This window comes from Hevea brasiliensis, chromosome 9 (assembly GCF_030052815.1).
Source record: "Hevea brasiliensis isolate MT/VB/25A 57/8 chromosome 9, ASM3005281v1, whole genome shotgun sequence".
NCBI classification, from domain to species: Eukaryota; Viridiplantae; Streptophyta; class Magnoliopsida; order Malpighiales; family Euphorbiaceae; genus Hevea; species Hevea brasiliensis.
In genome coordinates, this window is record NC_079501.1 from 17,097,029 (window position 1) to 17,113,225 (window position 16,197).

Genomic DNA, 16,197 nt, shown 5'->3' on the forward strand with positions numbered 1-16,197 from the left:
AATTTAATAAAAATTTATAATGCTATTATTTTATAAATTAATAGATTAAAATGAATAATTTATATTCACTATAATTATTAATTATAGTGTATTTTTTTTTCACTTTAGATATAATTTATAATAATTGAGATAAATATAATTATTTAATAGTTAAAATAATTAAAAATTTTAAAATTAAATAAGTTATTAGTTAAAAGAAAAACCTTACCACAAGTTACTCTTCCATAAGCATGGTAAAAGAATTTTTTTTTTTATATTTAAAAACTCTTAAATTCTATGATATAAATATAAATGAATTACAACAATCAAAACTTAAAATATGCACCCACCCAATTGATAGACAAAGAAGAAATTTATTTGCACAAGACAAGTGAATTATATGTATTTGCACAAAACAAAATGATTATCCATCTATCTAATTGCTTTGTGGCTTTAATTAACTTTGAAGTTCATTGTTTATGTGAATAATTTTAATTTTTTTTTATCATTTAAATATTTAGATGACATTATTTATTATTATATCTTAATAAATCATTTAAATAGTTTAAACATGTCATATTATATAATACTTGTAATGATATATTTATTTAAGGATAAATTATTGTTTAATTTTTATATTTTAATAAATTAATTAATTTATTTTTATTTTAAAAATATATTAATTAATTTATATATTATTGTTATGTTTTCTATTTAGTCCCTCAAATTATTTTAAGCATTAATTTAAATTTCATTCATTTCCTGTAATTTAAAAAAAATATATAGTCTCTTTATTTTTTATAAATTATTTAGTCTCATAATGATTTTTTTTATGATTTGAATACATTAATTAACAGAAAATTAGATTTAAATTAGATGAAATAATTAAAAAGTAAATAAAATAAAAATACAAAGAAAAATTAATGTATTTAAAAAAAATAAAATAATTAAATAGTTAATTTCATTAAAATAAATAGACTAAATAATTTTTTTTATTTAAATAGTCATATTTTTTAAAGTAATTTAATACAGATTATATGTATGTAATGTGTAATAAAAAGGTAGAGTCAATTAATCTGTATTTTTTTTTAATTTTTATATATTATATATCAATCTCTCATAAATTTAATTATAAAACCTTCTTTTTAATAAAAAATTATATTGTATGTATAAAAATTTATTTCCTTTTAAAATTTACTCTTACTTTCAATAATAAATTTTATAAAGAAAAAATTATATAATTTTATATGTGATAAATTAATAAATTATTTTAAATTAATTTTATATAGATATGTATTTTGATTATATTAATAATTTTTAAATAATTTTTAAGATATTAGATTTGGTTTGAGTGTGTGTATATATATTGAGTGTGTGTGTGTATATATATATATATATATATATATTAACCGAAAGAAAATTTCAAGATGGTCCCTTGTCATGTAACATATTCATATTATTATAATTCATAATAAGATAGCATTTTGAGCCCTTTATTTATTTCTGTTTGGTATTAGGTACAGATGAGGCAAATTCTGAAGGAAAGAGAAATCAGAGATCATAAATTAGCGGAGCCGCTCGCCTGGGGAATCGGTGAAGGAGGTGAAAATGATAAAGGCGGTGATGGTAATAAATACCCAAGGCAAACCTCGCCTTGCCAAATTTTATGATTTTTTGGTAAATACTTGTTTTCTCCATCAAGAATTTCTTTCAAGCAATTTCATTCTCAACTTCTCGCCTTTTTTTCTTTCTAAACCCAATTTTGCGACTTCAGACTGTGGACAAACAACAGGAGCTTATACGCAGCGTATTTGGAGGTGCTCAATCTTTAACTTTTTATGCACTAAGAAGCTTTTGCTAATCTTGTTTATTGCGAGTAATTTTTTGTTTCTGATTTGGGTTTTCAATTTTTTTAGTGTTATGCAGTAGAGCTGAGAATGTTAGCAATTTCATGGAGGCTGATTCTATCTTTGGTCCGGTATTATATACTTCTCTCTATCTCAAGTACATTTTAGATTAAAATTGCAGATTTTTATGTTATTATTATTTTTTTTGAAAGGATTCTTTTTTCCCCATCTTTGGCAGGATAGTCGTCTTGTGTACAAACACTATGCAACTCTTTATTTTGTGTTTGTATTTGATACCTGTGAAAATGAGCTTGCCGTGCTAGATCTCATTCAAGGTGCGTTTCTAATAAGGAATTATCAAAATGTGATTATGTCTGGATGTGAGTGTTATGTTTCAATTTTCAAAAGTAGATGTTGCCACATATAATAAAAGGGGTTTCAGTCAAAATGATTGATTAATTGCAAGTTCATTACCAAATCAAAGATATGGTAGAGATGTTAATACATTATTGGTCATTTGGGTTTGCATAATAGAATAGAATAGAATAGAATAGAATAGAATAGGAGTGGAATAGTGACTTCTATGGTCATGGAAGAACATAAATTTGGAGAATATCTATTCTTTATTATATTTATGCTATTCAATGAGCCAAATGAAGCCTATGTGTTTTATGGAGGGTTAGTTGAAAAGCCAGAAAAGTCTAACTAATGCACATGCAGGAGGAAGATTTTTCGGCCTTGTGCATTACTTTTGTTGTTTGGATTGGTTTTATGGAACCAATGTTGGTTTTTGGTAATTGAACTTTTGTGCAATTAGTATTTCAACCACTTCCTTCCGAATTCCGAATTCTGATCACACTCGAGATCCTTTTGAGCTTCAAAATCTTCAACTCCAACTGATATAACCTTTTCTTCTTTGTTGGTTAGCTGGCAGCTTGTTCCTTTTATAATCTTATTTTTTATCACCATATCAAGGATAGTTTATTGCTTGAGATTATGGCTGGATAACTTTTGGGACCTAACTCTGAATAGCTGACTTCGTATCTGAAATGTTGAAATGATTTCTTTAATTTTGGAGCTTGTACTTAATACTTGAGTAAACTCCTATTTCTTTAGTTTTTGTAGAAACACTGGACAAATGCTTCAGAAATGTATGTGAGCTTGACATAGTGTTCAATTACAGCAAGGTATGTACAGTTCCTTTTGTGCAAAACTTTTTGTCACATTACCTGGGAAATGTAGGTTTCTATTTCTATATTGTATAGAGAAAAACTATTTTTGACAAACTCAAATAACAATTACTTGTGAAAACCTCTAATATTGAATCAATCAATTTTGTCAAACTCTTTTTTAGTTTTTGTTTGATCATTGGACCTAAAATTTCGATCTTCTATTTACCACTAATGCACATGGAATATTTCCATTATACTAATCTTCACCTAATTTTTTTGCAGTTGCATACAATTTTAGATGAGATAGTTTTTGGAGGTCAGGTGCTTGAAACAAGTTCTGCTGAAATTATGAAGGCTGTTGAAGAAATATCAAAGTGACTTTCTCCCCTCTCTCACGCACACATTTCTGAGTATGTATCTAATGTGTTGCATGTGGTGCAGGCTAGAAGCATCCTCAAATTCCATCACATTAGTCCCCAAAACTGTTTCTGGTTGGCGGAACCGATAGCACATTGATGTGGAGTGACGGCAAAATGATCGCAGTTAACCCATCAACCATCGAGCACCACGGCACTCAGACCTGAAATGGTTTCTGACAAGTTCGATGCGTATTAAGCAAGCTACTTCAGCACTCAAAGTTTCTTGTATTGGTGAATATTTCAAGTGGATTGATTGTGGAAAACTTTCAGAGTAGGCTAGAAGATTGGAAGTTATTGAGTGATTTAAATCATTAGAGGTTTGATTGATGCTGTTGCTGATGACCTTGGGGAAAATGAAATTCCAAGATGCATGGTCACGAAATTTTAAAGATTGGAAATTAATATTCTGTTATGCAATTGTTTGAATGCCCTTGATTAAGCCAGGAGGTTGAACGATTGGGACATTTCACAACGTGTATTGATACGTTTTTGTATTCATTACACTGGGCATTCCTTGATTCATTCCAATCCACGCTGCAAAATATGTTTTGCCATGCAGGGTAATTTGAAAATGTTGTTTCAAAATCAATTAAAATAAAGGAATTTTGTTAAGCCAAATCAGATTTTGGGATATTAAAAGCTTTAGTTTTCTAGCAATTTCTGAAAAGAATGAGGTTTACTTGGTTCAGGGAGTTTTAGGTTGCAACAAGATAACTACTACATTTAATCATCTTCGATAATTTGTCCCTAATTTGAACAAGACAGTTAAATATAAGAGATGTCAAGTCAGCCAAAAATGGAAGACATACATATTTTTCAATGTCAGTGCACGTTTATGTATTGTTGGCGATGACAAATAAAATGTTGATGCAGCAGATCCAAATAAAAGTTGGAGGGGTAAGTCTTCCCAAATAGTTCATCATAACACAGTACTCGAAAAACATGAAATGGAAATCTGAGAAACTATAGAGCTTCAAATTTGTGTACTTAAATTTAATGTTTTTTAACATCCTGCAGAACTACGAATTCAGCATTACGTCCAGGTGCATTCATCATACCACCGCCCGGATGGCTTCCACTTCTGCACAGGTACAGCCCTCGGAGCGGTGTCCTATAGTTTGACCTGTATCACCAAGGAAAATTTTAGTTCAATAAAGGATTACAAACTCTGGTAGCGATTCTATGCTCAAACATGCATTAATTTTTTTTGTCATTTACCATCCTTCAACAGGTCGCATAAGGAAGAGAGAATCCAATTTCATAGCACCATGAAATATATTTCCCCCTGTGAAAGATCATTCAAGAGTCAAGGAACTTACTGAAATTTAATAATTTATCAAGAACCCTGTGAATCTGTAGATTAGAAACATGAGAAGCAGAGAAGTCAGCGCCACAAGAATAAAGCTAGTCTTATTGACTTCAAATTTAGCCTAAACCCTGATCTAATTATCTAATAGTTGCGATTACACATCCGGATAACTTATCTCATTCATTGTCAATTTTAAACAGCCAAATGATGTGCATAAATTGCCAATATGGTCACCAAGTACCTGTCAGACCAATTTCCCTTTCAAGGTCTGGTGGTGTCAACAAGTCATAACCAATGATTGATGAGCTGTGAAGCCAGGGACATATTCCTCCACCAAATTGAAACATTTTTGTGAAAATGATCCTGCAAAACAGAACATTTGCTAGAGTTCTTGAGCATAGAAAGAAGATTAGCACAAGCAATTCCATGAAACTCTCATGTTTCAGCCCTATGCGTCACATGTATATCACATATGAAATGTAACAAAAAACAAAGAAGGCAAAGATAGAGTGGTTTTTGGGTGGAGCAGTGGACAGTTAATAAGCCACATAAAAGGAAGATAGAAGTAGAACCAATAGTAATTCTCGGTATTCACCACAACAACCAATCTTTAAAATTAACAAGCTAAAATTTCCGTAATTGAACTCACTCTATAAGCAGGATCTTCCCAGCTTCCATCTGAGGGACTGTGGGGTGTGTACTGAACAAACAAATTTATCACATGCTTCCCTACAATTACAGAACCATTCCATAAAATGTTATATGAGATTAAATCCCATATATGCAATGGTCAGTCTGCTGATAATATTGCTGAAGAAATGATATTGGCCACAGCGATGATAAAATACAAAGGAAAGGGTCAAAATTCAAAAATTCCAAAACTTTAGGTCAAGTATCAATTATGGCCAATTCTTTTTGTCTTTTTCCCCCCATTTAGAATTATGTATACTTGCTTTAGCATCTACTAACCAACTTGAGCATAGATAACTAACTTAACTTGCTCATTTAGCAGCCACTGGACAACATATGCTAACTAAAAACTGTCTAAGCATTTCTACATTTACTGCTATTATTTTTCACTTCATAACATCGCCCCTAGGTTCTTTGTTTGCACATCTTTGATTGATGATACCTCAAGGCTTCTACATTGCTTTCGCATGCCATAGAACATTTAACTACTTAAAGAGATGTAGAATGAATTAAGATACTTATTTTAGGGCTAAAGTAGAACTCAAGAACTAGGGATTAAAATAACTTGGCAGATCCTATTATCTTCAGAGCACTAATCTGACACTAGTAGGATGGACTCACTAGACTTGTACTTTATAGGGTTAGAACAACTCAAAAACAAAAGCATAAATTGCTGGAATATTATTGACTGCAAATACTTTCTAACAATGCTATATAAGCAAGGCTATTTATAGAACAAAAAGCAATGCTATATCTTGCTCCAAATCCATATGAAAATTGGACTTCCTAAGAAAAGAAAGCTCCTTTATTTGACTACTATGCTGATTATGATATTAATATAACTCAACAAAACTGAATTAAAGATCCATAAATCTAATTGGATGTGAAAAACTGACCACCCAATAGAGCATTCAATGTCTTTTGGTTAATACATAAAACATAACAAAATAGTCTGGAATGTCTTCCGTAGATTAAATTTAATGGAAGGCAGTTAAAACTGGAATAATTATCTATCTCTGCCTTGATTAACTATGCTTGCCTGGGGCTGACTGCCAATAGAGTAAGAATATGTGTTCAATTTTTATGACATTACCATGAGTTAGCAAACACCAAGAGCGAATGCAGAAATCGAGTTTCACAAGCAATTTGTTACTGCTAGTTCCCCTTCTCTTTCCTTTAGGAAAAACAGCAAAATGCTAAGAGATGAAATGGCACTGAAACATAAAGGCCAAAGTTTCGTGTACCAGGGGGAGCAATAGTGTAGAAAACAGAGAATTTGGAAAATTTTCTTTTATATTTCTTCATACTAAAATGATTTACAGGCATTCTAATTTATATACAAAGGCTAGGATTAATTAGAAAACTAATAATAGCCAATAAATACAATGATTTCTAAATATATTCTAATTTACAGCTAATTTACACTGATTAAGGGATTTACACTAATTGAGAGATTCTAACACTCTCCCTCAAGTTGGTTCATGTATGTTGCACATGCCCAACTTGCAAGCTAGGGTATGAAACCCCTTACAACTTAATCCCTTAGTGAACACATTAGCTAACTGGTCTTTCGACCTTACGTAAGAGATACTTAAATAACCATTGACAACTTTTTCTTTCATGAAATTTCTGTCAATTTCTATATGCTTGGTCCAATTATGCTAAACTGGATTGTGAACTATACTGATGGCAGCTTTGTTATCATAGAACAGGGACAAACCACTAGTTTTCAGCAATTTTAATTCCTCCATCAACTTTTGTATCCACAATAGTTCACAAATACCTTGAACCATTGCTCTAAACTCAGCCTCTGTACTGGATCTAGCTGTCACATCTTGCTTCTTGCTTCTTGCTTCTCCAAGTGACTAAATTAACACCAACAAAAGTACAGTAACCAGATATCGATCTACTATCATCAAGAGATCCACTCCAATCTACATCTGTAAAAGCCTTAATTTGAAGATGGCCATGCTTTGAGAAAAGAAGTCCTTTCCTAGGTGTAGATTTTAAGTATCGCAAGATGCGGAACATAGCCTCCAAATGAGGTTCACGAGGATCATGCATATACTAACTCACTAGACCCATTGCATATGCTATATCTGGTCTGGTATGCGAAAGGTAAATCAGTCTGTCAATCAACCTCTGATATCTCCTAATATCCATGGATTCCCCAACTCCAGCTTGCAATTTGTGATTTGCCTCAATGGGAGACTCTGCTAGTTTACAATCTAGCATTCATGTTTCCTCCAACAGATCTAGTATGTACTTCCTTTGAGAAATAAATATTCCTTTCTCTGATCTGGCAACCTCTATTCCAAGAAAGTAATTTAGCCTTTCTAAATCTTTGATTTCAAACTCCTGTGCTAATTGTTCCTTCAGATGAATCATTTCTTCCCTATCATCATCAGTTATCACAATATCATCCACATAAACAATAAGTAGAGTGATCTTACCTCTATAGTGTTTTATAAACAAGGTGTGATCAGCATTGCTTTAGTAGTATCCAAAAGAAACCATAGCCTTACTAAACCTGTCAAACCATGCACTAGGTGACTGTTTTAAATCATACAGTGCTTTCTTCAATCTGCAAACTTTTCCTTTGGTCTTCCTATTCTCAAACCCTAAAAGGATTTCCATATATACTTCTTCCAAATCACCATGCAGAAAGACATTTTTTACATCAAACTGCTGCAAATCCCACTCAAGATTTACTGCACATGATAGTAAAATTTTGATAGTATTCATTTTAGCAACAGGAGCAAACGTTTCCTGGTAATCTACCCCGTATGTCTGTGTAAAGCCTTTTGCTACCAGCCTAGCCTTATACCTTTCAATTGAACCATCTGCTCTATGTTTCACAGTGAACACCCACTTGCATCCAACAGGTTTTTTCCCCATTGGAAGAGGAACAAGTTTCCATGTCTCATTCTTTGCTAGAGCTTTCATCTCCTCCACCATGGTTGCCTTCCATTTTGAATCAAGACATGCTTTCTTCCAATCCTGTGGGATAGAAACAGAGGAAACAGACAATAGAAAGGCTCTATAGGATAGAGACAAAGAATCATAGGAAATGAAGTTAGAGATGGGATTTTAGTACAGGCTCTAACACTTTTCTGAGAGCAATAGGAATATCAAGATCATTATTAGAAAAAGGAAGAGTAGACTGAGAATTAAAATTAGACTCTTCAGGAACCAAAGGAGACTCATCACATACCTCCAGATGTTTAAGAATTGAATCCAGAGATTCTGGTTGATCAGCAGTCTCCTACTCGATGGCTATATCCGTCTTGTTTCGTCGAGTATAGATTCTCAAATCTGGTCCATTCAGTCTCCCTCGAGATTTAGGTGACTCCCCCTGAGTATTATTATTAGGTATAGGCTTTAGACCCAGATTTTCCCTTTGAAGTTGAAAGTTGGGAGAGCACAAAGAAGAAGGAAAAGACACCTCTTCTTCCTTCCTATGCTCCCCTTGAAGAGGTGGATGGAAATAAGATTCAGATTCCCTAAAGGTAACATCCATGCTTACAAAATATTTTCATGTAGGAGGGTGGTAACACCTATACCTCTTCTGAGTACTGGAATAACCAACAAAAACACACTTGAGGGCTCGAGGTTCTAACTTCCCCCTATTAGGCTAATGAACAAAGCAAACACAACCAAAGACCTTTGGAGGAACAGTATATGAATTTTTACCTTGCAAAACCTCTAAAAGACTCTTAAACTCCAAAGTCTGGAGTGCCATCCTGTTAATAAGATCTGCAGCAGAAAGAATTGCATCCCTCCAGTAAGGTTTGGGAATATTCATTGTAAACACAAGAGACCTAGCAATCTCAAATAAATATCTATTTTTTCTCTCAGACACTCTATTTTGAGCACTAATATTAACACAACTAGTCTGATGCAAAATTCCGTGTGACTTCAAATATTCCTGAAAAACTCCATTCATATACTCTGTGCCATTATCAGTTCCCAATATTTTAATATGAGCAACAAACTGGGTGCTAATCATTTTGTGAAACTGCTGAAAACATAAAAATACTTCATTTTTCCCTTTCATCAGATATACCCAAGTTAACCTATTGCAACAATCAATAAAGGTCACAAACCATCTATAATCTGATAAAGACACAGTTTGAGTAGGTCCCCACACATCAGAATGGATAGTCATAAAAGGAACTGAAGCCTTATTATTTATTGCAGGATAAGATTGTCTAGTATGTTTGGCAAACTCACAAGCATCACATACTAACAATTCAGTTTTGCATTACTTAAACAAAAGAGGATAAAGTTTCTCTAAAACAGTAAATGATGGTGTCAGGAATTGGTCTCATAGACTTCTCAAGACCTGACGGTGGAGCTCAGACCAGCAACTCCTTCAATCACAGAGTAGCAACATGAGTGACAGAAGAATAAAAGAAAGAAAGAATAAAGATAGAGAAGAAGATTCGAGGAAGAAGAAGAAAGAGAGAGAGAGAGAGAGAGAGAGAGAGAGAGAGAGAGAGAGTAAATGATTGTATTATTGATCAGATAATTCCTAATCCAAGATTTGTATAGTATTTATGCTTGCTAGTACATTGAGTTTATGGTTGTAACAAGTGCTAACTCCACTAACAAATTACAAACAAACTCCTTAACTGTTCCCTCCTAAAATACAGCTAACTCCTTAACTGTTCCCTCCTAAAATACAACTCAGCAATGATCCTCTTGACTTGTTGACTTCTCCCTCTTCTTGAGTTACTATCACAACATTACCTCCCTCCGCAACAGCATTCTTGTCCTCAAGAATGATCTTAGGAAATTATTGAGAAATAAAATTCTTATCCTCCCAAGTTGATTCTTGAATTGACAAGGTATCCCATTGCACCAACACTTGCTCCACATCTTTGCCATCGTTTTGAATAGTTCTCTTATTCAAAATTGCCACAGGACCCTTCCATAGCCCCTGTTTGTTGAACTTAGGTAAGGAACTATGAAAAAATTGATCTGCTCCCACCTTCTTCTTCAATAGTGACCCATGAAAAACATCATGTATGGAGGAATCCGCAGATAATTTCAATTTATAAGCAACTGATCCAATTCTTTGCAAAACTAAAAATGGACCATAATACTTGGGAGACAATTTCACACATTTCCTAACTGCCATTGATAGTTGTTTATAAGGTTGCAACTTCAGAAACACCCAATCCCCAACATTAAACTCTCTCTCAGTTCTCTTCAAATCGGCATACTGTTTCATTCGATTTTGAGCAATTAATAAATTTTCTCTCAACGCATCTGCCAAATTTGTTGTTTTTCTACTAGTAAATCCTCCACTTTAACTACTAAAATTGCAGCAGGTTCTGCTATATTAAAAATGGGTGGTGGATATCCGTATAAGGCCTGAAAAGGAGACATTTTGATGCTGGAATGAAAGCTAGAATTGTACCACCATTCAGCTAAACTTAGCCATGAACTCCATTTATAAGGATGCTGAAAAGTCGTGCATCTAAGATAATTTTCCAAGCATCTATTGAGTCTTTCAGTCTGGCCATCTGACTGAGGATGGTAGACTGTACTCATGTGCAATTTAGTTCCCAAAGCCTTAAACAATTGTTGCCAAAAAAGACTGGTGAAGACCTTATCTCTATCACTCACCATGTTTGTAGGAACCCCATGCAACTTGAAAATGTTATCCAAGAATATCTTAGCTATTTTCTCAGCTGAATAAGGATGTGCAAGGGCTATAAAGTGAGCAAATTTAGTGAACCTGTCAACAACCACCATGATGACATCTTTACCTTTAGATTTAGGCAACTGCTCTATAAAATCCATAGAAATACATGACCATGCATGAGATGGGATGGATAGTGGCTGCAATAACCCAGGGTAGGGCAATGATTGACCTTTGCATTGTTGAAATACGTCACAACTCATAATCCATCTCTCCAGCTGCTGCAACATTTTAGGCCAATAGAACAATTGAGACAACCTGTGATAAGTCACCTTGATACCTGAATGTCCCCCAACTGGAGAATCATGAGCAGCAGAAATAAGTCTCTGTTGGAGCTCAAAAGAGTAACCAATATATACCCTACCCTTGTGTCTTAACAACCCTGCTTTATATTGATAATGTGGCTTAGAATGAGGATCTATTGTGAGTGCAGTAATAAGGGCTTGAGCCAATTGATCACCCACATAACTATTACTGACTTCTTGTTGCCACACTGGCACCACAGCAGAAATGGCTTGCAATTCTCCCTGATATCAATCAAGGCATATCTAGATAAGGCATCAACAACCTTGTTTTCATGCCTAGACCTGTAATTGATTGAATAATCCAATCCCAGCAACTTCGTTATGCCTTTTTGCTGCACATAAGTATGAAGCCTTTGCTGCAACAAAAACTTAAGACTCTCATGGTCAGTGTTAATTATAAAGTAAGCATTTTCCAAATAATGTCTCCATTTAGTCACTGCCACAATTACAGCTAAGAGTTCTTTCTCATATATGGATAACCCTTGGTTTTTTACTCCCAAGGACTTGCTCAAATATGCAATTGTGTGGGAGTAAAAGTGTTTAAATGATTGGAATTTCTAGTTTTAGCACCAGGCAAGAAAGTTTGCAATTTAAAAAGTTGAAAGATAGATAAAGCAACTAATCTGATTTTATTTCATTCAAAGTGCAGAATTTATACAGGAAAAAAATAACAAATTACTCCTACTTTTATGGTCTGTTACAACTGAAATCATAACAAATGTAGTCTAAAATCCAGCAAAAACCAACAAATCTTCATACTTGAGAGATTGCAGCAACAACCTTCAAAGACCTAGTCTTCAGTGATTGGAACCTGGAATGTCAACATCTGAACACTCCTCCTTGACATGTAGGTGACAAACACCTATCTTTTGTTTAAGAGCTTCAAATCTTTCTTTTTGCAATGACTTGGTAAACATATTAGCAAATTGATCTTCAGAAGAACAATGAACAAGCTACACTTCATTGGATTGTTGAACTTCTCTAATAAAATGAAACTTGATCTTTATATGCTTTGTCCTACCATGAAACATTGGATTTTTTGAAATTGAAACTGCAGAAATGTTGTCAACCATAACTTGAGTTGCCTCAACTTGTTTTTTCCCCAAATCTTCTAATAATTTTCTTAACCAAATAGCCTGATTTACACCAGCTGCAGCAGCATTGTATTATGCTTCTGCTATGGACTGTGCTGTAGTTTCTTGTTTTTTTGAGCTCCAAGAAAAAAACTAGAACCTAGAGAAAATAAGTACCCTGAGGTGCTTTTAGAATCATCAACACAGCCTCCCCAATCACTGTCAGAATAGCCTAATAGCTTTAGGTCTCCTTCTGCAAATTTGGAAAATTGAACTCCATGGGAAATAGTTCCCTTGATGTACCTCAGTACCCTTTTAGCTGCTGAGAAATGTTTTTCACTTGGAGAATGCATGAACCTGGAAAGCAGACTAACAGCAAAAAGTATGTCAGGTCTAGTAGCTGTGAGATACAAAAGGCTACCAATTAAACTTCTATACAAGCTTTCATCTATTTTCTTGGAGTCATCATTCTAGCTTAGCTTCTCACTTGTTATCATAGGAGTAAATACAGGTTTTTAGTCTTGCATTTTGAATTTTTTTAGCACATCCATGGCATACTTCTTTTGACATATGAAGATACCTGAACATGATTGCATCACTTCCATCCCTAAAAAATAATTCATAACTCCAAGATCAGTCATTTCAAAGGCTTTCTTCATCTCATCCTTGAACTCTAGAATTAGCTCAAGATGGCTTCCGATGATGAGTATGTCATCTACATAAATGGAGACTATTAGAAGTTGACCTCCACTAGATTTCACGTACAAAGTTGCTTCACTTTGGCTTCTGCAAAAACCTAATTGATGTAAATGACTGTCCACTCTAACATACCAGGCCCTGGGAGCTTGTTTCAAGCTGTACAAGGCCTTTTTTAGCAAATACACATGATCTTCTTTGCCTGGAGCTATATACCCATCTGGTTGCGCTACATTTATTTCTTCATCAAGAAATCCATTCAAGAAGGCAGATTTGACATCTAATTGATGAATTTGCCAAGAATATTGAGCAGCAAGAGCAATAAGGAGCTTGATTGTATCACACCTTGCCATAGGAGCAAAGGTCTCCTGAAAATCCACACCACACTGTTGGGCATAGCCTTTCACCACCAATTTGGCTTTGTGTTTGCAAATTGTACCATCAGGATTGAGTTTTGTTTTGAAAACCCATTTGACTCCTATCACTTTGTGATTTTTACGCCTTTTTACCAATCGCCAAGTTTCATTTTTATTGATCATCTCCAATTCTTCTCTCATTGCTCTTCTCCATTCTTGAAAATCCTTTGCTTCAAAATAACTTGAAGGTTCTGAGATTGCCAAGCTGCAACTTTGATAGATGTCCTGCAAGGATCTTGTGCCTCTTATTGGTATGTCATCAAAGTTTTCTTCATGAATTTGATCAACAATAGAGACATCTGGTTGCATGTTATTCTGATTTTGCCAATCCTAGGTTATTGCCTCATCAACCTTCACATCCCTGCTCAAGATTTAGTTTGAAGGCAATAAATTCTATAACCTTTAGTTGATGAACCATAGCCAATGAGAATTCCCTTTTGTGCTCTGCTGTCAAGTTTGCTTCTTTTTTGTCGAGGCACTTGATAGTAGCATATGCTCTCAAACACCTTGAGATGATGCACTGAGGGTTTGACACCATTCCAAGCTTCATATGGTGTATGGTTCTTCAATGCCTTTGTTTGTAATCTATTCAGCAAATATACAGAGGTATTGACAGCCTCCGCCCAGAATTTGTTTGGCATCTTTTTCTCAAACAATAGACACCTAGCCATCTCCATTACAGTTCTATTCTTCCTCTCAGAGACACCGTTCTGCTGTGGTGTGTATGGTGTTGTTAATTGATGTTCTATGCCTGCAATGCTACAAAACTCAGCAAATTGAGTGGAAGAATATTCGGTGCCATTGTCAGATCTCAAGATTTTAATCTTCATGCCACTTTGACTCTCTACAAGGGCTTTGAATCTTTTTAAAACTGAAAAGACTTCACTTTTGAATTTGATAAAATACACCCAGCACATTCTCGTATAATCATCAATAAAGAGAGTGAAGTATTTGTTACCACTTAATGATTCAGTTCTCATGGGGCCACACACATCTGTGTGAATGAGTTGAAGCTTCTCAATGGCTCTCCAAGATTGATTCCTCGGGAATGGCAATTTTGCTTGTTTGCCTTGTTGACAAGTCTCACATATTTGAGCCTCTTTAGAAATTTCAAGCATGTTTTCAACTAGCCCACACTTCTTTAAGTTTGCTAAACTCTGGTTGAAGTGTCCAAACCTTCTATGCCACAAGTTTGAAACACCTTGAGTGATGCTAGCAAAAGCATGTTCAGCAGCTTGCTCCTAATCAATGGTAAAACTCTTGTTTTTCATCTTTACACAAATTAATTTTGCTCTAGAAGGATCAAAGATGGTGCATTGATCGTCTTTGAATTGTAGAGAATATTCCTTTCCAAGCATTTGACCTACACTCAATAGATTTTAGCTAATGTCAGGTACAAATAACACATCAGGGATGTATTTGATACCTGAATTTGTTTTGATCGCTGCTGTGCCTCTTTCTTTAACTTTCACATATTCTCCATTGCCATTCTTCACGTTGGAGCTATAGGTTTCATCAAGATTTTTTAACATTGTAGCATTGTGACACATGTGGTGTGTACATCCACTATCAATGAGCCATGTATTACAAGTAGAATTGCTATGCAAAGATGAAGCAACAAAAAGTTCCTCCTCTTGAGATTTAGCATCTGCTATCTGTGCTTGTTGATTACTTTGAGGGCCCTTGTTCTTGAACTTACAGACTTTGGTGATGTGTCCAAGTTGCTTACAATTGCCACACATTGCATCAGGCCTCCACTAGCAGTACTTCTCTAGATGAGTATTCTTCTTGCAATGTGTGCAAGGTGGATATTTTGAACCTTCATTACTACTGCTTCCTTCATTTTTGCCTTCGATCTTCTTATTGAAGAATTTTTTTCCTTTTTTAGGCTGCTGGTTTTGCACATGAAAGGCACCTTCAGTTTGTTTGTCTTGTCTCAAGGCCCTCCTTTGCTCTTGTGCCTGAAGAGCATTCATTAATTCTGCAAGAGAAATGGTGGAGAGATCCTTGGACTCTTCAAGAGAGGAGATTTTAGACTCAAACCTTTCTGGAAGTGTCACAAGAACCTTTTCAACAATCCTGTTATCAGGAAAATCTTCACCAAGCAACCTGATTTTGTTAACAATCAAGGAAATTCTATCAGAATATTTGGCGATGGATTCATCTTCTTGCATGCTTAGAGACTCAAAGTCACTTTTCAGGTTCAAGATTTGCATCTGTCTAGTTCTATCACTTCCTTGGTACTCAACTTTTAGCCTATCCCGTGATTCTTTAGCAGTTTGGCATGCCATGATCCTACGGAAGACTGAATCTCCCACAGAATTTTGAATAAGTGTCTTGGCTTTGAACTTTTTGGTCTTTTCTTCAGAGTGGGCCTTGATTTGTGCCAAGGTAGGGTTTGGTGGTAGTGGAGCCACTGGCCTATCTTCAACTACAACCTCCCATAGATCAAATGCCTCCAAGTAAGATTGCATCTTCACTGACCAAATTTGATAGTTTTCACCAGTGAAGACTTGCAGAGTTAACAAGGAAAGGTTGCTGGTTGCCATTTCTGGTTAAAAGGGTGAGGGTTTTAAAGCAA

The 16,197-nt window shown here is 34.6% G+C and overlaps 2 protein-coding genes across 3 annotated transcripts; one reads left to right on the forward strand and one right to left on the reverse strand.

Annotated features, from left to right (window-relative positions):
- Positions 1 to 1,403: 1,403 nt before the first annotated feature.
- On the forward strand, positions 1,404 to 3,881 carry LOC110665005 (AP-3 complex subunit sigma). Of its 2 annotated transcripts, none has more exons than XM_021824941.2 (7): positions 1,404 to 1,656; positions 1,754 to 1,796; positions 1,896 to 1,957; positions 2,065 to 2,161; positions 2,943 to 3,013; positions 3,281 to 3,372; positions 3,440 to 3,881. In XM_021824941.2, exons 1-7 carry the CDS (start codon positions 1,588 to 1,590, stop codon positions 3,504 to 3,506), a joined length of 501 nt encoding a protein of 166 aa, XP_021680633.1. In that variant the 5' UTR covers positions 1,404 to 1,587; the 3' UTR covers positions 3,507 to 3,881. The 2 variants fall into 2 exon arrangements, with proteins under 2 accessions (XP_021680633.1, XP_021680634.1); XM_021824942.2 differs by having other exon boundaries at positions 1,428 to 1,656; positions 2,952 to 3,013.
- Positions 3,882 to 4,306: 425 nt separating this feature from the next.
- LOC110665006 (uncharacterized) lies at positions 4,307 to 6,819 on the reverse strand. Its single transcript, XM_021824943.2, has 3 exons — positions 4,968 to 6,819; positions 4,636 to 4,702; positions 4,307 to 4,540 (listed from the first exon to the last, which is right to left on the reverse strand). Exons 1-3 carry the CDS (start codon positions 5,152 to 5,154, stop codon positions 4,411 to 4,413), a joined length of 384 nt encoding a protein of 127 aa, XP_021680635.2. The 5' UTR covers positions 5,155 to 6,819; the 3' UTR covers positions 4,307 to 4,410.
- Positions 6,820 to 16,197: the final 9,378 nt, after the last annotated feature.